The 27,515-nt window shown below is 41.2% G+C and overlaps 1 protein-coding gene across 1 annotated transcript in view; it reads right to left on the bottom strand.

The window, feature by feature from the left end:
* The window catches only part of rbms3 (RNA binding motif, single stranded interacting protein), a 277,321-nt gene extending 253,343 nt beyond the window's left edge, over positions 1–23,978 (bottom strand). Inside the window, exon 1 of the mRNA XM_054763521.1 lies at positions 22,782–23,978. Within this exon, the coding sequence (XP_054619496.1) occupies positions 22,782–22,856 (75 nt within the window). The 5' untranslated portion in view covers positions 22,857–23,978. The remainder of the gene's footprint in view (positions 1–22,781) is intronic.
* Between the last annotated feature and the right edge of the window lie 3,537 nt (positions 23,979–27,515).

Genomic DNA, 27,515 nt, shown 5'->3' with positions numbered 1-27,515 from the left:
CTCAAGGATCACAGCACCTCATTGCCTTTGCTACGACCGGGCAATACATTTTCCAGCAGGAATAAATTGGTTGACCTTGAGGTGATCCGGTGTTGCACGTTGCAATCCAATACCATACATTATCCTAAATGCATCCCGGTTTTTCTTCTTTTTCCCCACCCCCCCTCGTTGTTGTTGAATAAATGTTGCGTTTATTCAGTTTGTAGAGTGAGAATAATTAAAATCACTGGAGGAGCCGGATGTGAAACGTACTGGGAGTTAAATGACAGCAGAGACCGTGTATTGTAAATGTATTATCTCTCTCTCTCTCGCCTCCATCACTTATCCCAGGCAATGGTAGACGCTTAATAATTAATGGGCTGTAATAATTGGCCTGCCCTAATTGGTGGCCAGGCTCATATTGTCCACTCTGTAGCAGAAAAACACCACAATAGCAATCTAATTTTGTAGGTTTTAGGTTAAAATGCACAGCTAACATCCAAGAAGCACCTTTAAACATGGTGGCTTATACACGCAGCAGAGTATTTGGTCCATGCAGCCGCATGTTTGTCACACTTAAATGTTTTCACATCAAACAAAAGGTAAATATTAGTCAGTGACAACACAACTGACCACAAAATGCAGTTTTTTTTAAATGAAACTTATTAAGGGAGAAAAGAAATCAAAGACAACTGAGGAAGATTGGAATGAGATCGGGAGCTCGATGAACTTGCTTGTAGGTAACTTGCTTGTTGGACTCGCTAGCTTGTTATGTTAGTCTAGCCCAGGGGTCACCAACGTGGTGCCCGCGGGCACCAGGTAGCCCCCCACGACCACATGAGGTGCCCGCAGGCCTGCTTTTCATTCAGGTTTTCAGTTAATAATGTGAGAACACTAGAAAGAAAAGTATTCTGAAACATCAAATGTGAGTTGTGGATACCAGCATTTTGTGAATGTTTTGGTAAAACAAGCATATTTGATCTGTTTGGGTTGAAATAAGGTATGAAACCCACATTTCTACAAAAATGAGTAGCTTATGGCCATTTTCATTTTCTAAAAGTAGCTGTCGCAAGAAAAAACATTGGTGACCCCTGGTCTGGCCTCTTCAGCCTCCCAGGTATGTTATTCATGTTATTGTGTACCAGACACCTATGCAAGTTACACTCTAGAGCGACTTTTAGTCCAGAAAACATGGTACTATTTAAAGTACTATCGACTCTGAGCTATTTTTCTTCAGACTCAGTGCAGTCCCTCATTTATAGAGGCTAACTGGTTCCAAACCCGGTCGCGATAAATGAATTTCCTTTTTGAATTGAATGGCAATATAATATTCAATGTTAATACATTGAATATTTTATAGTTAGAGCATAGAAAACCTGTTCATGACTTTCTAAATATGTTTTTTAACATTATTAGAGCCCTGTAGACATGAAATAACACCCCTATAGTCACCTTTACACTCCTATTATTCATTTTTTACAACACATTGCTCAACTCTTGTCCTGCAGCGACTCAAGAAGGGCCAGTAACAGCGAACTAACCAGTTAGCTTCAAATGTATTTTTTCTAAGTTTAAGAAGCCAAAAACCTACCTCTTACTCACAGAGGGGGGAGAATCTTTCCGCCCCCCCACTCTATCATTTCGGACATGCCATGGCTGACGTCATGCAGTGATAAGCTAATGTAATGTAAGCTAATGCCAATGTTAGTGACCAGAATAATGCATATATTTGAAGTCACATTTAACCATTCTTAACCATGAGTAAAAACCATTACGTAAATTACACTGCTGAGTATATAGAAGTCACTGATGGTCTCCGGGTTAGCGTTCCTGACTCACTTGCGTACCCACTGGGTTTAGAAAATTGGGAGCAAGTGTAATTCAGACAAAGAAAATGAACGCTGATCTCATTTGATCCAACGTCCGCCCTTAGGAAATGCTAAAAAGATATGTAACATTAGAGCCATTTGTTTTACGTAAATGAATCATAACCTTGTTTAGTCAGGCAGTACAAGGACATTTTCAGTCTTTTAGTAACTCTTTAAGCCACATGAAACAAAGAATGCATTCTGTCTTAAGCAAAAATACCGTAAATGTCATTTAAAATCTCCTTCCATATCCAATTAGAGAGCAGATGAGGTCTAAAGCGATTAAACAAATGTGCCACTGTTGCCTGGGAGCCCCTCCTCCCAGCCCCCTTTCCTGGGTCATCGGAGGAGAAAAAAATGCCAGCTTTTATTACAGGACTGATAGACACTTTGGGGGAGGTGGGAGGGCAAAGTTATCAAACCAAACTGCTAAAACATGCACCGTATCCCAGCAAGGAGATTGGATTCCTCACTGCAGGCTCAGGGCAGCAGCACTGAGGTCACTTGACAATCTGCACGGGTCAGAGGCAAGGCGGCTCAAAAAGCTACTTGAACACTCTCTCCCATTACCTCAATCGCTTTTACCAACAACACAAAGCTGCTAAAAAAATAAAAATAAAAAAAAAACACACTAACACCAATTGGATTCATCAACATAGGTTTGCTAAATGTAAATACTCACAAATACATTAAAACTAGCCTGACAATCGCACGTGTGTATTTGCTTAGTCAGTGGCTGACACAGCATCTATAATCTCCAAGCTAAACATAATTAGTGTCCTAATTAAACAACACTGCTGTCCAAAAGACCACACAGGTATCTGCAATTAGAGTTGCACATTACTTACAGACAGTCTCCAAGACATAAGCATATAATAAAGTATTCTGTGATAAAAAGTGGCTGGTACTGTATGGTCTGTATCATTCAATTTCTGTTCCTAACTGCATCACAAGCACAATTCAATTTATTGCGGCCACTAGGTCACCATTTTCAAGCATAAAAATGGCTAAATTAACTAAAATACAAATACAAAGGCATTAAGAAGACTCATTCAAAGACATTGTGATGATATGCAGCATTCTACACTGGTCACTAGTCAATAATATTACATTGATACGACAATAGCCACCGCAGGAAGTAGTGTACCAAAAAAACCCCAAAAAACAAACAAACACCAAGGAACTCTCCCGATGCTAACTTGTAAGTCTATATTATTATCCATTCATTCTCACATTCATACCTATGGACAATTTACAGTCGCCTGTTAAACTAAAATGCATGTTTTTGGAATGTGGGAGGAAACCGGAGTACCCGGAGAAAACCCACGCACGCACGGGGAGAACATGCACAACGGAGATTCGAACCCAAATCTCCCCGAACTCCTGTGTGGCCAACATGCTAACCACTAATCCACCATGCGGCGATATCGGCAATATTGTCCCTGTATTTATTTGGTATCATATCAATACCAAAATTTGCAATATCGTCCCTCCTACATTCATAAATTCCTGAAACAATGAGAATAAGAATATTTATCTTATTTATGCTTCTATATGGCTTGTTTGTCTACTATATTGGGTAATACGAGTGTGAAGGTGACCATAGGGGTGTTATTTCATGTCTAGAGGGCTCTATCAATGTTAAAAACCATAGTTAGACAACAGTTTTTTTATGCTCCAAATAAAAAAATATTACAATTTAGAAATATCCAATTGCACAAATTCACATATCACAAAGTTTTCAGAAAATAAATTAGTTGTGCTATCTGTGGATTTATTTTTATTAGATTTATTCCAAAAGAAGGACCACCCCAAATAAAGTGTGTTAGCAGAAGAACTTGATAAAAGAAGAAAATTATACACCGAAAGTTCAAAACAATAAGACGCCAGTTGCTGTCACTTGTTCATTATTTTCATTTGTGTACTTTCCAATATCAAAACTTGTTTAGATTAATTTAAAAACCCATACGTCCCATTTGAATGATATAATTACTGAAATGACACCACTTCATCTTGGCCATTGGACGGCACAGACTGAAACATTTTTTAGGAGTACTGTGATGTAGATTTGTGGTTTCCTGCTGCAAAGATCACCTCTGTCTGGGACGCCATGCAGCCTATTGACAACTGCCAAAGAAAACAACAACCCTTGCCAGTGTACTAATGCATGTCCCTTTTAACATAATACGGGGAGAACATGAGCTGTGTGGGAGCGCTGGGAGATTGTTATGATGATAGGTACGGTTTACAATTTGTGTGTGTTTGCATGCATATGCGAGTGTGTTTTGCAAGACTGACTGAACGTTGGTGTCTGTGTTACAAGTGAACATGAGGGAAGATCTAACGGACATATGTTTGGATTGCTTTTGAACCCATTGCTTGGAGCCGACGGTGTTATTTTGGTTAGCAGCTCAAAGGGTGACTCTGAACTATAGAACTCTGTGGCTCTTACAGTTCGAACACATTTTGTTAAGTGAGGATTTTGAACATTTAAAAACACATTATAGGGAAGTTGCATATATCACTGCAATTGTACAGAGCAGTGGTATTTGATACCTGGGCCTTCAGTGGGGACTTACTGTACCTCTTCATACCACCATCACGTCACGATTATAAACCATCGGTAATATACAAAAATGCAATATAACAATGCGTGGAATTACACAATTGGGAACAAATACCAAGACAGTGATCCCTCATTTATCACAGCTAATTGGTTCCAGACCGGACCATGATAAGTGAATTTCTGTGAAGTGGGATTCATTTTTTATAAACGGAATATTTTCAAAGTTAGATAATCGAAAACCTGTTTACGTCCTTCTAATTTTTCCACATTATTAGAGCGGGCCGCACGGTTGGCCAACACAGTAACAGTCTGGAGATCGGGAAGACCTGGGTTTGATTCTCCCTTGTGGAGTTTGCATGTTCTCCCCGTGTGTGCGTGGGTTTTCTCCTCCCACATCCAAAAACATGCATGTTAGGTTAATTGGTGACTCTAAATTGTCCATAGGTATGAATGTGAGTGTGAATGGTTGTGTGTCTATATGTGCCCTGCGATTGGCTGGCGACCAGTCCAGGGTGTACCCCGCCAGTCGCCCAAAGTCAGCTGGGATAGGCTCCAGCATGCTCCCGCGACCCTGATGAGGAGAAGCGGTATAGAAAATGGGTGGATGGACATTAGAGCCCTCAAGACATAAAATAACGCCCTATAGTTGCCTTTACACTAATATTACCCAATATAGTAGACATAAGACAAAATAAGACATACATAAGACTTGTGTGTGTTGCTCTAAATGTGTTACGGTGCTAGTAGAAGTGGCGTTGGGGGAGTCAGAGTTGAGTTTTAGCTTGGCGTGGGTTATGGCCTCAACATGTAAGCCCGTGTTGTGAGATCATTTAAACCTGCAACAAAAGTCAAGTGATCAAGTCTGGTGCTTGTGTGTCTCACCGAACACTTCATTTAACCATTTTTATGCTTGACAAAAAATGAATTTCGGCAAAAATGTACATAAAATGTGCATAAATATGCTTATTTTAAATAATCCAGATAAAGTGAAGCCGTGGAATTTAAAGCGTGAAGTGTTTAGGAATTGTGTTACTAAAGGAACAAAAACCCAGTTAACACACACACACACACACACACACACGCCGTTTTGATATACTAGCCACAGGAGAAAGAAACCGGCAAGTAAATAAATCAGCGGCCCATTACAGCCCTTAATGTTGGTCATGATAACAGAAATAGTGTAGGTACTATAAATGTTTCTATGGCCAGAGGTGAAGCATTTTTCACCGTACATAGGCTTGATTTCTCGAAGACTGAAGTTGTGAAACTGCCAGCACTGGGTGGTGGCAAGCAAGCAAGCTCAGTCAGTCAGGGTGACCTCATGTGTTTGGCACAGGGAATGCCTATCAGGTTTCCCTGTGTGCAGACTGCAAGTTTTTGGCTGCGCATCAGCCACGAGGCTTAACTCCTCAAGGCATGTTTGTGTGTGCATAGGGGAGCAGATGCTTGCATATCTGAGTGAGTGAGAGAGTGTACTTACACACCAGAGTGAATCCTATAGATAAGTGCAGAGATGAATTATGTGATCTAAATTATTCAGATCTACCCAAGCTCACAGAGCGGGAAAGTGTCAGTCCCCTCCAGTGAACTCTGTGAACTTGACAGGGGTCCCGCCCTTCCTCACTTTCAGCCCCCCCCACCCGCCGCTTTCCTCTACTCTATCTCTGTCATGTTTCCTCTCAGGCTGTTATGTGTGGTCATGATAATGCTGGTCAGTGCGCATGTTGGAGTGGAAATGAATGAACTTTCTCAAAATCACTTTGGGGCATTTCAGCCACTAACCAAGAAAATAAGGTTTATATCTGGAGACGTGAATAAAAGTTACGAATGCGCTCGCGTAAATGAATTAAACAGTTCATTTTGGTCCTCAAACACAAGTTAGAGCGGAAGAATATATGATGTGCGGCTCATGTGCAGCTTCACTACTCTTACATCTGCACTGATCATCATTAAGACTAAACATGGTGTTGTAACGTCTACCGGGGGGGCGCACTGTGGCCGAGTGGTTAGCATGTTGGCCACACAGTCAGGAGATTGAGAAGACCTGGGTTTGAATCTCCCAGAGTGTGCAGTTTGCATGTTTTCCCCGTGCGTGCATGGGTTAGCTCCTATGAAAGAGACAGTAATAACTAAACACCGTAGTGTTTTTATTTTTATTTTTAATTTCTCTTCATATTTATTACTGTTTCACTTAATTCTTGTTTGATTTGTGTATGTCATGTGGGTACAGTGCGAGTGACCGAAGTGTGAATTTAGGTATGAATTACGACTTCCACTAAAATTCGACTCAACGCGTCGTAGGAAAAAAAAAACTCCACTTGTATTGACGTTTCCATTATAGATCTACAATCTAGAAATTACAAAATTCATCTAAATTTAAGGTGCAAACAGCAAAGAGGGGGGCCCCCCTCACCCAATCACGACCCCCTCCCTAAACTATGTGTCATTTCAAATTCATGAAGTGACTCATGCATAGCTTCAGCTTTTATCATATGTACCAATCATGATGATGAGCAGAGTTCACATTTTTTGCTGCGAATTGTCGGACCGACTATCAAAGTTTGCCCACATGCCCCGCCCACATCCTACGGCGTAGGCTGAATGACTTTGCAATATATTCTCACCCAACTGTCTAGTATCTCTGATTTTGATTTGGGCGCCTTTGGTCAAAGTCTCTAGGAGGAGTTCGTCAAAACACAACGCCTGATTTCGGCCAAGAATGGCCGGTCCGAACCAAAATGAGAACATTGGTTCTTGACGCTGGTGAAACTGGCGGTTGGGGCTAATTTAAAAAAAAAATATATATATATATATAAGGGGTGCTATTGAGTAGGTGTTAGGGGTTTGTGTTAAAATACATTTTCCACCCGGCCTGATGCCAGTTTTTGGTGAGTTTTCATGCAAGTTAGGCACAGAAAAGGCATGGAAATGCACGGAATAATAAAACATAGCAGGTCCAATTGGGCGTTCGCACCTTCCAATTACAAGATGAGCCATCTTACAGTCTGGACACTCACATGTGATATTGCTGGAGACTTAACGATGATGAAACTCGAGCAGCGATTATTGCACAAAAATATTCACAGCTCAACAAACTAATATTCCCCCAAAAGTGAATGTTTCCCCACAGTGTTGAGAGAGCAATTAGATCAGATCAATATCGTAGCACTGCAACTCCATCAAAACAAAGTGCCGGCTGAAATCCCACAATGCATTGGTTCCCTCTGCAGCAGTGTGACAACCTCGGTTTGGCACACGTTACTTGCAACTGTCACTATGGTAACAACGCAGCGCACACTGACAACTGTCCTCATAATAACGCCTCAGAGGCTTCCCATTTTACAAATTACTACAGCGACTGTTGTGGAGTCACGCAGGCCGAGAAAAAACAGAATGGAGTAAAGTTAGCGCCGATATACAGTACGTATCAGTCACAAGATCCATGCATCCGCGAGCGCCGAACGGTTGTTAAACGCCAATCTGTAACTAAATAGATCAGCAGCCCGTGTCACGCTCTTCAGGAAGTCTCTAGAAGCGGAGCAGAGTTCCAAGACGTCTCTCGGAGGGAGACACGTCTTAACGATAACACCAGATTTGTGGCGGAGAACATGTCCTCAATGTTGCCAGTGTTTATTCAGTGTTTGCAGGAAGGTGGGCTAATGTCCGCTTGGTGATTAATTGCAGGCACAAAGTGCTGAGGACACAGAAAGCTGCCCCGAATGAGGCCAACCGCGTCTCCGACAAGGGTTTATTGCTTTATCGGCTGAATCCTAATGTGACCCTCTTTACCTACTGCCCCTTTGACAATTCCAGTGGTTCCGGAGCATCTGGAAACACGCTCGCCCCTGGTTTAATTGTCCAATGCACATTGAAGCTGCTCCTTTAAGGAAGTGTTGCAAAACGTCACAAAAACAGTTCTTGTGATGTAAGTAAACTAAGACCTGCTGGCCACATTCTAACCACTGAACCATGTGGGCATGCAAAAAAAACATCTATGCATAACACATGGCAAAATTACACCCATAGCTTCCCGCCGCAAAGCATGCTGGGTAGCTTGCGGGACACTCTAGGAGGTGGTCAAGGAAGTTAACAAGGTAGGCCGTTCACATACTTTTAATATTACATGTTTTATCAATCATAGCTCATATTGTAGCATTGGGGGGCTGGGGGCAAGGCCTTAGCAAACTAAAGTGACTCAAGATTGCAATGATATTGTAAATCCCACATCCTTTATTCATGTACACTTTATGGATGCCTTAGTCAGTCAAAAAACGTGTCCAATTCTATTCCGTTATTTGAGGTCTGTCAAGACCTAAGGGGCCTTTGACTGCATTTTCCGAGCATGTAGTGAAAAAACAACATTTATAAAGTACATCGGGAGCCGCATGTCTGCAGAGGGCTTGTTATACATCTCTGCAGGCCGATATAAACTTCGCTATACGGCACGAATCATCCCAATATGTTGAGAGAAACAGAACATATGGCGGCTGCACAAGCTCACAGCTGTTGTTTTCGGGTCTGCAGATAAATAATGGATACAAGTCTTCCACAGGGGTCCTCAAGACGGCTAATCAGAGGCAGAACGCAGACAGGAAATTAGTAGCTGTTTTTCCAAAGTCCCTGTCTCCTAACACTTTCCAAAAGGGCCCAAGGACAAAACTGAAAAGGACAATAAAAACATGTGTTTATCATCTTCATAAGTTGATTGATGCTCACGTTGGCATTTATTCAGCGGTAATGCTATCGTTTATTTGGAACATCCTGAAGACAATTACAATAGGCACAATAATTGTAATCACACTTGCAAAATTTACCATTCCTGAAAAAGGAGTAGGAAGAAACCCATCTTATTTAATTCTACCACTTCGCCATGTCTCAGCAATTAATAATCATGTTAAAAATCATGTGGGTACTATTTTCTTATGAGAAAAGAGAACAACTTCATACTTTTTTTACTCGGCGTGTTGATACGTTGCAGGTTTTTAGTGTTGGGCGGGCATACAAGTTTTAAATGTAATATTTTTTCCCTTTTTTCTTCTCTTTTCACTTATGGAGGCAGATTTTGAGCCCTATTGGCGTGTAATAATTACTGTTTGCGCAAACACATCGCTGTTGGTGTATGAGGCAAGCTGGTGTACTAGGATACCTCTGGCCGGGTTTTGGGGACTGGGCTCCTTGCTGGGGCTCGTGGGTTGCTTTCTGGATAGCGATGAGGTGAGGGCGCTGATATGATAATACATTTTTTTCCAAAATGTTCGCGATCGACCGGCAATGTCCCAAAGATAGACTTGTAGCTCACAATCGATGGGTTGGCGATCCCTGCTCTAGACATTAAAATGAAACCCCATACCACCTTTTCACTTGTATTACCCAATACAGTCAAATAAGACATACATAAGACATAATATAAACACACACATATTAGCATTGGGAGAGTTCCTTAATCTTTTTTTTTTTAACTTCTCATTCTGTACTTCCTGCTGTGGCTATTGTCTCATCATTGGAACATTACTGACCAGTGTAGAATACTGCATATCATCTATCACAACGTCTTTGCATGCATCTTCTGAATGCCTTATACAGTAATTCCTCGTTTATCGTGATTAATTGGTTTCAGACCCGGGCATGAATTTCCGCAAAGTTAAAGTTCTTAAGAGCCCTCTAGACATTAAAAAAAAACATCCCTCTAGTCACCTTTACACTCCAATTACCCAATATACTGTAGTATACAGAACAGAATAAGACTAACATAAATAAGACATAACAGACTCACACATTAGCATTGGGAGAGCTCATTGTTTTTTCTGGACAGCTTATTTCTTGTGGTGGCTCTTGTCTCATCAATGTAATGTAATGGCGGCTGACACCACGTCAGGATGGCTGTAAATTAGTCAGCCTTTTTATTTGAACTAGACACAGGGCACTATGTCTTACAGGCGGATGCTCAAAACACAGCATGAACAGTTCAACACCTCCGAGTTCTCTTCGTCTCCGGACTTAGTTCCTAAAAGTTGGATCTAACCTAGCATGCCTGTGCAGCCCGCACTCTATAGTAAATGGCGGCTCAGAACTACACAATACACCTGTCTTGAAATGTGTCTTTTGATTGCCTTATATTTCTATTTTTGTTAAGTTAGCCACTTTTACGCTTGAAAATGGTTAATTTTGGAAAACAAAATAATATAATTTGCCTAAAAAGCCATATTTTCTTTCACTAATAGACCATATTCAACCACAAAACAATGTGTGCCTGAAAATACTGAATTTAGGCAGAAAAACACATCAAATTTGCTTAAATATATTCATATTTTTGACTAATAATAGGCCGTATTCCACCAGGAATGATTTCAAGCACAAAAGTGGCGGTAACAAAAACGACAACAAATACTTTTCATTGCAATCTCAAAGACAATTTTGTGCTTTTTTTTTTTTTTGCTTGCCACTTTCCTATGTCATTTCTAACTAAAAGATTAAAGTTATTTAATAAATAACTGAGGTGGTAACACAAGCATACAGTATGAGGCAATGTACATTGAATTTCCCCTGGAGGGATTATAACCAGTATAATTAAAACAAACAAAAAAATGAATACAAATAAATATATAAAATTGTATTTGATTAAATGAATATATGTTTGATTAACTTAAAATATTTTTTCCAAGAATGTCTCCATTAATTCCAGTGAGAATTACCCACTAACCATGATTTTAAAAATGTGAAGCCAATTCAGAATTTTAAATCTGTCCAGTCTGTATGATTGACTAAATATGAAGTACTGGTAGAGGTCATAAAATTGCCCTTGTAATGATGTGCATGTTGACAAAGGTAAGGTGAGTGTATGTGCATGGAAACCACATATAACTGTTCATGGCGGCCGATCGATCGGCACCGATTTCCTTAATTTTGGGCGATCGGCGACTGGCTGATCTGATCGATACTGATATCTTCCTCCGCTATAGGCCTGAAAGCCAATGTCCCCCTGTGTTCTGCCAGACTGACAGCAAGCGAGCTAAGGCTAAAGCTAAAGCTAGTGGCCTGCTGCTACCGCTAATAAACAGCGAAAAGAGCAAAGGAAAATCATGGTGTTCATGACATTGAACGACCAGCCGTTTTCGGTCACTGTGCGCTTTATTTTTGGCCAAAGGCTCAAATCAAACCTGCAGTGTTGTGCAGGTTTTGTGAAAAATAAAAGACTAAAAAGAAACCGATCAAATTTTGTTGACAATTTTCTAAACTTTCAATTTCTGAGAATTAGTTAAAACAACACTTTTGTATTGTTCAGTGTGTGTCAACAAAATAAAATTAGCACATTGAAGTTGTACGCTGTCGGTTATAAAAATAATAATAATAAAAAAAAATCGGTATCGAACAAAATCAGCAGGTCAGGCTTTTTAAAGATCGGACGAAAACTTTTAATGGGCGCACCCTTACGTATAATGCCGTTTTTTGTTGTTTGTTTTTTATTTTGTTGCCAACTGGATGTGTATGTGCTACTAATTACTGCTGAAGAATTATCATCTCTCCTCCAATTAGAGTTTGTCACGCCTTGGGGCTGGCTTTCTGTCATCCTCCTCAATCCATTAGGCCTGCTTTGTGGCTGGAGCGGCTCTGCTTTCTCTCTGCTAAAGTGTCCTTGCAATCTAATTCATGCCGCCTACCTGACCCACTGAGTGTTTTTCCATACACTGACTAATGCACACATGTTTGGGCCTCAGAGGCGGTGGGGTGGGAGCACAGGAAGAGTCTGCCAAAGAAACGACTGGGGCAAAATCTAAGAAGGTGGTGTGAGTCATTTAACTCAAATAAAGCCGGGAGAAAAGCCTGTTTGCTCACGGTAATCCTCCACTTGCTCGACAAGGCTTCATAAGGTTCATCTGCTGCACTAAATTGGCGCACGTACCCTTATTTGTGTAGGAGCTCATTGTGGTGGGACGAGAGGGGTGAGGCGAGGGGTGGGGGAGGTCTGGCAGGACTGGCAGCTATTCAAGCGCTCATGCCTATTTGCTTATCCTCATTCATGGCAGAATTGGCTTTTTCCGGAACCATTTTTCAAGCTACGCGTGACACCGTGTTTTTTATTGAGCTTGCCACAACTAATACAGCTTTCGGGAGTAAATGTTGCAGGCGGTATATTTATCATCAGGGAGGTGGTAACCATGGCTGCCTGCGGTAATCACAGTAGTGAGGCAGCACGACCATTTGCATGTCTGTGGCTTGCCTGGCCTCCTGGCTTTTCATATCTAAAATATCGAGCTGAGAAATGTTTTTAAAGCTGGATTCTCACGAAGTTAGAGTTGAAAGACTATAGCGTTAATAGTTTTCCTCTAGCCGATTTTCAAGGTTAATACTAACCTTGTAATCTTTTTAAAGTGCACGCTTATGTGCAGTTAATAGAGACGCATGTTGGTAAATGATCGTATACGTACAGATCAAGAACTACAGCGCAGTCATCCCTCGTTTATCGCGGTTAACTGGTTGCAGACCCGACAGTGATAAGTGAAGGATTTATTAATAAATGTCATATTTTCCCAGTTAGAGCATAGAAGACCTTTTGATGGCCTTCTAAATATGTTTTTTTTTTTAAACATTAGAGCCCTCAAGACATGAAATAACACCCCTATAGTCACCTTTACACTTGTATAAGACCTAACACCTAATATGGTAGACATCATAGAAAATAAGACATAAGTTAGACAAAATTTCAAAAGAATACATAATTATATTTATTACTATTTGTATTTTGTGGTGGAATATATACATATTCACATATACACACATATATAAATATTCATGACTATACATCGCCCCCTCACGTATGTAAATATGCACTTTAAGTTGTTACACACGCTTTTCAAATGGAAAAAAAGACGTCATTTAGACTTGGGAGCATCACATTGTCACCGAGTACTTCCTGCAGTGGTTCCTGCTACGTAGTGACCAGTGGCGACTGCGCATTAACGACAAAGGAAGCTGAACTTCTCATTCAAATGTAATAAAACAATTGGTCAAACATGCATTGTTGCACTTAAATGTGTAGACTTGAAACTGCACTGAAAGTGCGCTACAATGCACTTAAGTTTGTGAGTGCGCTGAGCGTTAGTCTGCTGTTGAGCGAGTTTGCTGCCCGACGCGACCTCTCTTCCCTCGGCGGCAGCGCGGACGTTGCCTGCATGTGTAATTCTCCACTGAAGCTCTAGTTTCAGCTCAGGGAAGCTCACAGTGAGATAGTAAGACCCTCATTGGATAAACTGGCAAAAAAAAACCCCATCACTAAGTAAACAACATAATCCTAGTGTTAGTTTTGTTCGTTGGTTCATTAAATCATATCACCGGTGGGGGAGGAGGTAGTGCTAGCTAGCCCAGCCACGATGACAGCAGACAACATTGCTAAAAATCATATTAAAAATGTATGTAGGACACCAATGAGCTTCCCGTGTTTCAAAGACCAGCAGCTGCCACTGGCTGTTACATGTCTGTTGTACATTTTATCTGTATTATCACATAGTTATAAATACATTCTTGCCAATTTAGTACGAATAAGCTTTGTTTTTTGCTGAAAAGAAAAAAAAAACAGCAAATTTTTCGAGAAAAAAAATGGTTTTGGCCAAAAATGTGTGAATTGTGAGGTTGCCACTGCACTGTACTTACTATAAGGAAATGTACCTGCTGAGCTGTGTTATGCTTTGCCACAGCGTCATACGGGCATTGACTGGATATGAGCATACAAAAGCATCCGTGTCCATTTTTAAAAAAAGGTAATTTTACTTTAGTTGCAGCCGTGATCCTCCTCAAGGTGCACACTGCAGCCACTTATTAAAAATGCGGGAGTAATTATCCCAGCTGACCCTGAGTCAGTTAGCGCTACTGAAAGGAGCTTCCATCGCCTCGCAGATTGTTGCCACACAACCTGAGCATTCACACACACACACACACACTATTGTTTACTTGCATTGAAAAATATGAGTTATTGCATGAATTTGAAAGGAAACCAACTGTTTACATCGTGATCGTATGTGACTGGAAAACTGCATGTATACCGTGAATGTCGGACTTGAGCGCACCTGAATATAAGCCGCACCCCACCAAACTGAAAGAAAACATTTGTTGTACATATATATCGGTAACGTTGTAACATGGCATATTGGCACAGGAAGACACGCCATAAACCTTGCAATGCTACCTACACACTGTGTTCCCAGCGTCACTCATTAGCTCCGATGAGTGAGACTTGAGACGATTCCCCCCCATGCCAAGGTCCACGCAGTCCAAGCAGAAACTACAGTAGTTCTACACTTGCTCAAACTTACTTAAAATTTGTCAGATCAAAACACGCATAAGACTTCAAAACCTGATATTAGCATCATGGGAACTGTAGTTTGTTTAGCCCTAAATGTAGCTGCATCATTGTTTAAGCTGGAGCGTTCAAAGCTTTCAACGATGTAAAGAACAAAGTATTTAATCAGAATATTTCATTCATTCAGATCTAGGATGTGTTATTTTAGTGTTCCCTTTATTTTTTTGAGCAGTATATTTTGCTTGTTAGCTTCCTTTGTCGCTCACGAACAACGGCAACTAAAGCGACAGAGGGAGCGGTTCGAGAAGTGGAAGTAATCGATGTGTTACAACACTTTTATAGCATCCGAAAATTGCTGGAGAAGACTTGAACATGATTAATTGCCAGGTGGCAGCAGGTGTGACTCGTCACTCCGCCAGGAGAAACAGGAACACAGAACAGGAATACACAATATGGTTAAGGAAACTATGTAGCGTTACCTTTAATTTGGTGGTTTTTGTAGCTCCAAGTGGGTTTTAATTTGGTGGAAATGGGTACAAATGGATCTTTTGATGCTAAAGGTTGCCGACCCCTGGTATTTGCATGTTTAAACTTCAATTGATCGTTCATTGGAGCGGCCTTTTTATTTTTGCTTGCTCCAGCCTCCATGGACAACATTAAATTCACACACAAATAAGGGGAAGGCGGAGGGAAAGGCGGCTGTTTTACAAACAAGGGGACAATTTACAGCTACAGAAGCTAAATTAAGTCAATATTTTCAAAGAATATGGACAGTGGAACCTAAATTAACATCATTAATCCGTTCAAGAAGGTCTGACTCCAACCGAAATGTACTCGAAGCAAATCATTTTCTCATAACCAATAATGTCAATTCAATGAATTTGTTCCCGAAAGCCAAAAAAGGTTAACACAAAACATGTTTTTAGAGTTTTAAATGCAGAGAACACTTCAAAATGCATGTAAATGACGAAATAACGGGATAAATGAACATTTACGGTTTAACATTTGTGGCGTAACTGTTGTAGACGTAGCTGACTTCCGCTTCCTGTTTCCATGTATTAGCAAGCTAGTAGGCTGCTAACAAAAACGCTTTGTGATAAACAGATTGGACTCAGTGTGTTAATAAATGACAAGACGCACAACATATTGTATGCTAACCAGAGAATGTACGTGAGGCGGGGCAACATTTTGACGTAAATTTTCAAAAAATTAACTGGAGGCACAAACTAACCGAGGTTTCCAATGTAGTTTGTTTTTAAATAGTTGGTCAAAGCGAAATCTCAATGGTGATCGTTTTATACGTTTATATTTGTTTGAGGAGCACGGTAACCACAGGAGCCCAAGCAAATTTCATTTAAAACGAGGGGTTCTCAACTGGTCTCCACTTGGTCTCATTTAGTCATGACCTACTTTTGTCTTTTTTTTTTATTTTTTACATTTTATTTAATCATTTTTATTTATTTAAAAATATTTGACACTTTCATTTGTCAATTTTTTTTTACACTTAAGTCATTTTTATTTTTCTTATTATTTGTTACACTTTTACGAAAATCATTTTTATTATTATTTATTTGAATTGATTATTTTTACACTTTTAAGTCATTTTTAGTTTCATTACTTTTATATTTTACACATTTTTTTTAAATAGTTTTTATTAATGCTTTCATACATGCATTTAATTTTTTCATGCTTTTATTGAATTAAAACCAAGCAAACACATTTGTTTGTTTTGTTTTTTTAATGGCAATGAAACATGCACACACATAATTACATGTGCATTTTAGAGGAATTTATTTATTTATAAGGCATTTTGTCAAGAAAATGAAATGTCAAAATTGCACAAATACCACAAAATCACATATTTCACTTCTAACTGTGCAGTGACTATATACCATACCAATATTGCTCAATTTGACATATTTTATTGTTATTTTTGACTCGCTGTCCCACGCGACCCACCCAGAATGGATCCGCGACCCACGTTTGGGCCCCGACCCCCCCAGTTGAGAACCACTGGTTTATAACGCACATTAAAACGTTACTTACCGCACGGAACACCTGTGTAAAGCTACGTCATCCCTTTGACTCAGTGTTGCCAGATGGAAAATGACAAAATGATCACACCAGAAGCTTAAAATTTGCGCATTTTGAGGAAAATTATCGTACATAACCGCTTTGACGTTGATCAGTACCATCTAATGGAGTCGGCCATCACCAGTGACTGTCTATAGTACAGTTCATGCACTTTTTACTTTTAAATAAAACTGGGAAAATCTGCCAGGACAGCATCCTCTCTAGACTGCAAAGTGGCACACGAGACATTGCGCAACATCAGACGCAGTGCAGAATGTATCCGGTTTGTGTTTCGCTCCAATTCTTGTTCGTTACGGTGCTGTTGGAATTATTGATCGCACATTAGAGGGTAAAATTATCATACAAAATACAATAATTATCCCACGCCTGGCAATGCCGATTTGCTGATTTGCTCGTGACGTCTCATTAGCATGTAGCATTCTCCTCCTCTGCCCACATAGAAATGACCACGATCGCCCTCCAGCGCATCGGAGGCACACAGCGTTTGGCCAAATTAGACATGGTGTATGCAAGCGAAGACTTCATGTAGAAGTGTGACAAATGCAGAGACCGAGCAATTTCAGGAATACATACCGATTGACCGTGTCCCTATTTGGGGTCTGCAACCTTTGCAGTTTGCATTTGGGGCTTGCTGACATAATCGTGTCGGGCAAAGGCTGCCCCAATTCGTTAAAGCTCAACGGGTCCTTCGAATGTGTTCCTTGAAAAGGATGTTTTTGCCTGGTGTTTAGTTAAGGCCATGGACAAGAGCTGACCGTCTCAATTTGGGCTTTGTCAGCTTTTCAGATTCTGTACGCCTGCCTTCTCTCGGGTCATGACACAGTCAGTGTGTGTGTGTGTGTGTGTGTGTGTGTGTTTGTTAAAGCATTATTGCGAGGGAGAGTGCTATTTGCCAGGGTGGAGGGTTGCCGACATTAGGCTTGTAATGTAAGAGCAGTGATATGAGGACACGCCGGCTCCACTGCAACGGCATTTATTGTAGTTTCGATTCAATTCCTTCACTAAAAAAAGTACCATGGACAATAACGGCTCGGAGCGCAGCAGCTGTATCGGTTTAACAGGCAAGAATGGTGCTGCTAACTCTTATTTAATATGCAAATGATTCACCTATCACATGCACAGCAAACTGCCAATGCCACAAAACAAGTGTCATCACAGAGCCACAACCTTATATGAAAGCCACATGTATATACACACACACACACGCCATCTTTCAGGAATCAATTCAGATTAAGAGACGCACATGCTATGCCCCACTGCACAAATCAATAGAACGACATATGTTATTGTTTTATCTCATTCCCTGACTTTTACATTCTAAATGTGGGCTAACAAGCACTGTGCGGCTGGAGAATTCCACGAAATGAGAATATGATACACACGCACACAAAATGCAAAGGCCGGTAAGACAATCGTTTGCACATTTCTTCAGTACGGAGTCACCTGCTTGAAGGGAACACGCATTGTACAAACGTTTACATAAAATTTTTGCCGCTCTCTCCTTCATAATTTGTTATCAAAAAGAAAACATTTAGCGGAGTCGCACAAAACTCATGCAATCCAACCACCATCATGCATGCGATCACGCGAGATGGCAGCAAAGCACACCAACGTGCCTCACAAGACCTCCGTTCAGCCCGTCCCCCCACCCCTCAGGATGAGGAGAGTACTGCAAGTGCCTCTATCCGTATTTTATTGTCCAATTAGCAAGAATAACGATGTCACCCTGACAGTAAAGAGACATTAAACAGCCAGTAGGAATTCATGGTGTATAATCAATATTTCTGCAACCTTATGTTATTGGCGACATGCTGACACACTCAGTGATACGACTCAGTGCGCCCACTGACGGTAGGCACGGAGCCGAGAAGAGACGCTTGCGGCAGCCTCGTCTCAGGTTCCGGCCCCGTATTTGAGCAGGGAAGTTCGAAGCAAACATCACACCTCAGAAAGAAGAGTCACGCGCAATTAGTGTATCTGCGGCCAAGCCACGAGATGGGAACGAGGGAAAGGGCTTTTAAGAGTCCAACGTTAAACACTTTGCAGAACTTTACTTTGCACATACAGATGTTTGTGCCGCGTAGAAAAGTGCAGCTTTCCCAACTGTATCGTTGCCAGCATCATTTAATTGGATTCTTATTTGTGAATTTATTACGACTAACCTGTCTTACATGTTGATAGTGGGAAAAACTACAATTATGGGCTTGCTGGGACAAATAAATGCGGCACTTTGTATCTCGTGCTGCATATTGCGGTATTTGTCTTATTTGACACAAAGTGTTTATTTTTGTGCCATGTGCTCACTACGATGTGAATGGGCATTAGTTTGAGGGAAGAGCTGCTGCCTATATCGGTATCGGTATCGATATATTAGCTATCGGCCAATATAAAGCATCTTTAATAAAAGTGTAACCCCACCCCCCAACCCACACTGTGCTTTCCTCGTGCATGTGTGCCCCCAAATCATAACTATAGAGGAGTGGGTGTGTTCATGCAAAAAAAACAAAAAAAAATGTTGACTGTGTGGAGTGTACCTGCCAGCAAATCTCTACTAATGATTATAAATGAGAGAGAGATAGGCTCTTTGCAGCCCTCTGTCCAACACTCCTACCCCTCCAATCAACCTCCCGGCTATACCAACCAACCATAGAAATGATTATCAATGTCGGTCCGGTGATTTATCGTATAAATAGAAATATATGCTTTCCTTGCCCCCGCCATCCGTCTTGTTTGCATGGCACACGACCCCGGCAGCTCACTCAAGGATAAATCAATCGCTGACTGTGGCAAGATCGGATCTGCACTGACCTTGGGAGTGAACTGCAGCATAGGCGGAGGAGGCACGGGGGGGGGGGGGATCCTGTTGCAATAGTGCAAGAAGGCAGAATGGACGAGGGAGGAGGAGGGGGAAACGAGTGGAAAGGAGGGAGGGAGGTGAGATTGAGAGGGCATACCCTGACAGAGGCCACCGTGATGAGCAACTGTGGGATAGGCCATCGAGGGGCGGGGTGGGGATGATGGAAGGAGCAGGGGAGGAAGAGGGAAGTCATATGGCAGCAGCACAAATGTATTAAACTATAAATCAGAAGGGAGCGCTGGTTAACTGCCAGGTGGGGCTGCAGCCAGTCCACCCTGTGGAGCTTCCATCGCTGGACTAGCTTTCCTGATTCATTGGGTACATAATGCATCTTTCCCATCACCTTACTACAGACGTTTATCTACATTAACGCACAATGCAAATCTAAACTGTTTTTTTTTCCCCACTTTCGCTTTCCTTAAAATTCAACACATGAACAAAAAATAAAAAATAAAATAAAAAATGTGCCAGGCTATATTTAAAACTTTCCTGCTTTGGACACATTTGGGTCATAGTACAAAGCATACTGATGTTCAAAGCACCAGTTTCATTATTCATTGACAGATCTTAAAATATCATAATAAACTCACTAAAATGGCAAATAAAAATGCGCAATGGATTGTAAGACGGCACCAAGTTAGACAATTGTACAATTTGTGAGCTCTCACCTTCGCACTTTCATGCTTGGGAGAGATAATAGAGGAAATGATGCAGAATTTCAATCTCTCAATGCCTGTTTTATGCGCCCAGCTAGTGTCCTGGCTAGGGTTGGCTATCCTTTCCATTTTATCCGTTTTTTTACTAGTGCCAAATCGCTACTTTTGAAATGGCGACAGTGCTTAAACAGTTTCCGAACCTTTTAAAAAGGAAAGCAAATTTTGGCATTTTGTTTTTATGGAATGTGTGACGCAAGTTGAACACAACAGTAAGGGCAGGCATCCTTAATCCATTCCAGAATTTTTCCCATAACAAATCATGTAAATCCCAAAAAATCCATTCCAGGAAGCAAAAAATGTGACCAGAAAACATGCTTTTATAGCTTTACAATTATAGTTTCATGCAGAAAATAATTTGAAATGCATATAAATATGTATAATTGATGAAAGGAAAGGGATAAACGAACATTTAACATCACTTTTACCTTCATTGAAGGTGTGATTGTTGACAAAGACACAATGTAGCAGCGATATCCGCATGGGCGCGTTATTTCCTGAATTCAATAGTGTTTCTCACATTATATCTCAGCTTTTCTTCTGATCACGCCTGCAAAATAAGCCAAAAGTGGAGTCAAAGAAAGTTGTAAGCGCCATCATTTTAATAATGGCGAGAAACACTATTGAATTCAAGAAATACCTCACAGCAAAAACACAAATAGCCGTCTTTGTCAACAATCACCTCTTCAATGAAGGTAAAAGTAAACTTAAATGTTCATTCATCCCTTTCATTCATCATTTGTATACATTTAGAACGTTTTTATGAATGTAAAACTAACTTTAAAACTATAAAGACGTGTTTAAGACTTGTGGCGTAACTGTTAGACCGGTGAACAGAGCTGACTTCTGGTTCCTGTTTCCATGTAGTATACGCTAAAAGGGGGCTAACAATGAAGTTTTGTGATAAATACATTAACACGACAAGGCGTGTGCCATATTGTACGCTAACCAGAAAATGTACGCAAACCGAGGCAGTTAAACAAAAAAAAACACGCTAAACGGGGAGTACGCTAACCGAGGTTCCACGGTACTTCAGTAATATATATAAAATGATTACCAAGTCATACATTCACCAATATGAAAGAAACATCCATCCATTTTCTATACCGCTTTAGGGTCGCAGGGGTATGCTGGAGCCTATCCCAGCTGACTTCGTGAGACAAGCGGGGTACACCCTGGACTGGTCGCCAGCCAATCGCAGGGCACATATAGAAAAACAACCATTCACACTCACATTCATACCTATGGACAATTTAGAGTCTCCAATTAACCTAACATGCATGTTTTTGGATGTGGGAGGAAACCGGAGTACCCGGAGAAAACACATGACAGGGGAGAATCAAACCCAGGTCTTCCCGATCTCCAGGGTGTTACTGTGTTGGCCAACATGCTAACCACTAGACCACCGTGCGGCCCCTGAAACCTGAAATAAACAAATTGTCATGATTACACAGCAAAACCTGCAGCAATGCTGAACACAGACTGTGCTTGTGATGTCCAGAATTCTGGTGTTTGAGTGCACCTCACTTGCCATGATTGGTTGATAACGACAAAGTGTTAAGGTTGGCAGTAAAGTTTCAAAAGAGTGCCCAGAATCTGTTTTATTTCTCAAGACTTACAAGATAGTTCTTGCCCAGTGTCACCTTCAAGCACCCGTTGCAGGCGAGTCTACATTCATTTAGCACCGAAATGAGCTAGTTTCTCAGTGCGGTTACTACCGTGTCGGCACCGGTGCCAAGTTTCGGTACCCATCCTCCGGCACAGGCCTGGCCATCTCTCCAAAAGGCATCGACACAACTGATACGATAGCGCTTGTACAGTACAGTAAGCACCTTTTCATATTCCTGCTTTCCAGCAAATGCCTTTCCCCTCCTTGTTGGAAAATACTGCAATTAAACATTTGTCCAATGTAGTGGCTCGGGAAATTTGACTTCAAACTCGCAGAAAGTACGTTACTAGTTAAGAAACCTGGTGTACCAATAGTCTTATTTGTTTTCAGCAAAGCTGCTGTTCTATTCATGCCTGAGAGGCTCACTGGTCTATGGATGAGTGATGGATGAAGGGTATTTGGTTCCTCCCTGGTAAAAGTTCTGAAGGCTGGCCAAACAGCTCAAACAGTCCAAGCCTTGATCTCTTCTCCCCCCCCCTCCACACACACACACACACACACACACACACACACACACTCGAAGGCACCCAAAGTCCAACGAGGTACCTGTCCCATGAAACCATCACAACCAAGGCCAGCTGTCCATCACGTGCCATCCCCACTCAAGGATGAGAGGAGGATGAAGTGGGTGTGTTGGAGGCCAAGGGGGAGGGACGGAGGTGGGGTGGGAGTCAGGCAGGTTAGGAGTGTACGAGTTTGATGAGCATGCTTGAGGAATACAAGAGTTGAAGAGTGGCATACCTTAGTCTGAAGATAATTGGGGTAATAGTAGGTGTACTGAGGGTACATTGGTTGCTGCTCCAATCGCTTGCCCATGTAGCTGGAATCCTTAGCACTGAGGCAGGGAATGGTGACACGGGGGGGAAGGAGCTGCCAAATAGCTAATAATGGTGGGAGTGGAGGAGTGGACAGTTTGTAAGAACCCTTTCTTTTCGGTCTGGTCCACTAGAGGGAATGCGGGGTCTAGGTCCTGCACAGCTGGGAGAAGGATGAGAGAAACGTGGTCCACAGCCTCGGTACACGGCGGACTCTCTCTCAGTCGTGCGCTGCTTGATGAATGGAAATATTCCCTCAAGAACTTGATCCAAGAGTAGCGCGCTCGTCCGCCGCGGATATCGGTTAAGTTGTCATAAAAAGGAGAGGTAGAGGATGCGGAGGAAGGACAAGTCGTGAAGAGAAGCAGGCGGTCCTTGGAATGTTTGGAAAATGGGTGAGGAACAGGAGGAAGAAGAGGAGGAGGAGGAAAGGGATGGCAAAGGAACACAGGCGAGGACGTGTGCGTTCACTTCTCTATTCCAGCTATTTCACTTTTGCCCTGGCTTTAATGGACCTCCCTCTCATGCACACACTGATTCAGACTCTCTCTCTTTTACACACGCTCCCTCTTCTCTACTTTGATCCAACGTCGTCCTGTTGGACAGAAGGGAGATATCCTCAGCACCGACGGCAGACAGATGAACAGACCACACCAAGATGCGAGCACAGACAGTCCTCTCAGTTTGCCCTGCTCAAAACCGGAAAACTGTTCCTGTTTCCTAAAGATGCAGCCCAAATGGGTATTTTTTTTTTTTTTAATCCAGTAATTGGTTAGTCCAGCCCACTGGTTTTCATCAAGAAGTGAAGGGATAAAAGCAATGACTGTGCCCCTTGTGGCCAGAAGAGAAAGAGTGCCTCGTCTGCGATCCTTCCACTTCCTGCTCTGGCAATATGTGTCCCTTATTTCTTCCTTTCTGCTCTCTCACTTCTCTAAGCAGCCCGCCTCGTTGTCTTTGCCTCTGTCACACAGTTGTTCTCTGGTTTCCTCGCCTGCTCACCCCTTCTCTCTCTCTCTTTCCTTCCCCTTCACACTGACAGGGCAGTAAACGGGGGCTCGTCCGAGGCTTGTGAACAGAGTGCCGCCTCCTTTCTCAGCCCAGCTGGTAGGAGGGTCTTAAGCAGCCAAGCAGACATAGACCAGTGAGCTGCAGCGTTTCCACAACATGGGAGAACGCACGGAGGAGCAGGAGAGGGCTGGAGATGAGAGGGAACTGGCAACAGAGCGAGCAGTCGATTCCCCCTACTGGCTGCAAATGAACCTACTGCCTTGAACACAATGAGTCATCAGATAGTTTAAACCAGGATGATTCCACTACAAAAAGTAGTGTTCTTAACTGTACACACTGAAAACCTACACCGTTTTATTTTCCACTAAAGCACAGATAAGAAATTGCCTTCATTCGTAAGGTTGGACCAGGTTCAGGTCAAGACAAGACAGGTCGATTCACATCTGAAGTCACGGGCTTCAAATTTGAGCCCTTACAAGTCTTAAGCATTGTTTAGTGTCTCCAAAATAAAATGCCAATTTAACAATGTAACTTTTTTTTTATTTGACAAATACAATGAATGCATTTGGAAATGTGGACGTTAACAGCTGCATTCAATGAGGCTGTTACATAATAAATGATCATTTTAGTGAGGGCATATGTTCCTTACACATTCGCTGAAAATCTCAAATACTTTCAAGTTATCAGGCTAAAGTCCGAGTCAAGTCTTCAATAATTGATGTGAAAGTCCAAGTCGAGTTGGGAGTCTTTGATGATATTGTTGAGTCCAAAGTCAAAATTGGGACTTGAGTAAGTCGTGTGACTCGAGTCCGCACCTCTGATTTGTTTTCATGATCCAACAGTCGGGTTCATGCAGGAAAATGCCAGTGGTCCCAATCAGGGTTTTAATAACCAAAAAATTAATCCCGAAATTGGCGATCTCAAAGTAGTTTAAACATCTCAAAAGTTTTCAGAATATTTACTATATTCTAGTTCATACAGGAATAAGATGCATGTAAACATGCCGACTTTTTTAAAATTAATTAACAAATGATGGCTGTTTTGTGGTTGACTATGGCCTATTATTAGTCCAAAAATATCATATGCAAGTCCTATGTGGTATTCTGGTCACTAGGCATCAGTAATGTTACATTGATGAGACATCCTTTCGATTACATCAAGTACTCCTCCCATTCCGTGTGGAAGTGGTACGTTTTTGGCTTCTTTGTCTTCCGTTTGAAACAATTAAGTCTAGTAAAAATAAACTGGAGGCTAACAAGTTAGCTCGGTAGCTTGCTATATGCTATGAGCTGCGCTGTCTCTTATGTCCCTACAGCTTAGTGTTGTACAATGTAGCGTAAAAGAATAATAGAAGTATAAAGATGTCTACAGGGCTCCAATAATGGTAAAAAACATTTAGAAAGTCAAACAGGTTTTCTATGTTCCAACTATGAAAATATTCTGTTTATTAATAATGAATCCTAACCGCAGTAAACGAGGGACAACTGTATCTGTATCTACCATCTGCAGCCAAAACATTTGACTTTTACAACTGACTCACTTACATTTAGTTATTTATTGTGAAGGCCATCCAGCAGAACCCTTGAACTCATGCTTTCCAGACGCAATACAAGTCACACAAAACCATATGAAAACTGTAAAATGTCAAAATTCAACAAATATCTCAAGGGCCCAGTGCGCAGGATGTCCGCAAACTCAATCCATTCCTGTAGAGGAATCTCGGTGACCAAAACAAAGCATATGAAAAGGGAAATATAATTATCTCAGCGGCCTCTTTTATTTGTACACTAGAAATGAGGCAGATATCGATTCTGGCTTACGAGATTAATGGCTTCCGGATCAACTGGACACATAAATTCGGCAGACAGACAGAGCAGGACAAAGGCAGTGAGAGAGACAAAAGCCGAAAGAGACAGAAATGATGGAGTAAGAAGTAGAAAAGATCTGTTCGGAGACTAAACCTGAAAAAGCACATTAGAAAGGCATCTTTTACTGATTAACTGAAGCTGTAAAAAAACAAAAAAACAACTATGTAATAAAAAAGGGTCACAGTCAAAATGGCTGGGAAATCAAAAGTAACCCGCTTGAAGGTTAAAAGGTTGGAGAAAATAGGCTAGTTATAATACATATGTTTATGCAAAGCAGATTAACAAGAGATGAACACCAAATTGCTGAAACATGAAGAATTAAAGCGCTCATTAACCAAAAAACGTCAGAAAAAAAGTTATTTAAAAAAAAAAAAAAAAAAAAAAAAAAAGTACAGTGGAACCTCAGTTAGTGTCCGCCCCGGTTAGGGTGTTTTTTGGTTAACATCAAAAATTTACTCCATGTCATGTTGTGTTGTTAATACATTGAGTCCAACTGTGTTGCTATTGTGTTTTTAAAAAATAATAAAAAAAATTTAGCATCCTATTAGCTAGCTTAAAAAATGGCAACCGGGACTGGAAGTCAGCTACGTTACGTAGTACGCAAGTACGTCTTGATGTTATCAGCAGTTGACTCAAAATTGTTAAAGCAAAACACCTTTTTATAGTTTTCAATTAGTTTTACATGGAAAAAAACAAAATCTAAAATGCATATAAATGAATAAAAAAAGAGATAAACAAAAATTTAAGGTTTGTTTTATCTTCAACGAAGACATGATTGTTCCCAAAGACACGACAACCTTCCTGTTTTCAGTCACATCAAGAATCACGTCTGCAATGAAGCTAAAAGTAACCTTAAAATGTGCCCCATCGTTTATATGTAGTTATATGCATGACATTTGATCCGGTTAACATCGGTTTGGGTTAGAGTCAGACCGTCTAGAACGGATGGCGCTAGCCAAGGTTCCACAGTGTTATTATTCTACGATTCGTAAAATATATATAGTAGGGAAAAAAAAAAAAACGTACTTGCAGACAGTGGTCAAAGTAGTGGAAGTATAGTCGGGGCAGATGATGGTAGAAGCACACTAGTACACATTCAGCCCCAAACTTTCCTTTATTAGGAGGGACTGTATCAACAACTGTCTGCAAAATGTGCCGGACTTCTTCCATCTGCTCGATTGTTAGCAACGAGCAGGCATAATAAATAAATATAAATTAAAAAAAACAGAAAATACGTCACAACTAAATGACAACTGGAGTCCATGTGCACTTCTGAGAAGGAGGGTTCTGGAAGTGACGTCACTTCCTCCTTCTCCAGTCTCTGATGGGATTGTTTTTCAATGATGAAAAATGTAAAAAAAAAGGGTACATTTAAGATCATTCAACACATGAAATATGCCTTTGAATGCAAAAATAAGATGATTAACATGTGTTGGTGTCATGAGCACTTCAAGCACTATCAACTTTAGTTAGATGATACAAGGCAGGTTTTACTAAATTGCTGTAGTACTCTATATTATATTTCGGGTGTATATGGCAGGGATTAAATATCCCAAATTATACTAGTTTTGAAAAGTAGCCAACGTGCAAACGAGCAATGGGGCGCCATCCTCCGCTTGATGCTGGCAGTCAGCAAACTGACCACGAGCTGAAAGGGCGGGAGTGGGAGGTACAGCAGGACGTCCAGAAACCGGAAGGTTGACGGTTCGATCCTTCCTCTCTCCACCCAATCACTGTTTTTGTGTCCTTGGGCAAGACACTTCACCCACCTTGCCTCCAGTGCT

The sequence above is a fragment of the Dunckerocampus dactyliophorus genome, chromosome 20 (genome assembly GCF_027744805.1).
Source record: "Dunckerocampus dactyliophorus isolate RoL2022-P2 chromosome 20, RoL_Ddac_1.1, whole genome shotgun sequence".
In the NCBI taxonomy this organism is placed as follows: domain Eukaryota; kingdom Metazoa; phylum Chordata; class Actinopteri; order Syngnathiformes; family Syngnathidae; genus Dunckerocampus; species Dunckerocampus dactyliophorus.
The sequence above is the reverse complement of the archived record's forward strand: the minus strand, read 5'-3'. Positions and strand labels throughout refer to the sequence as shown.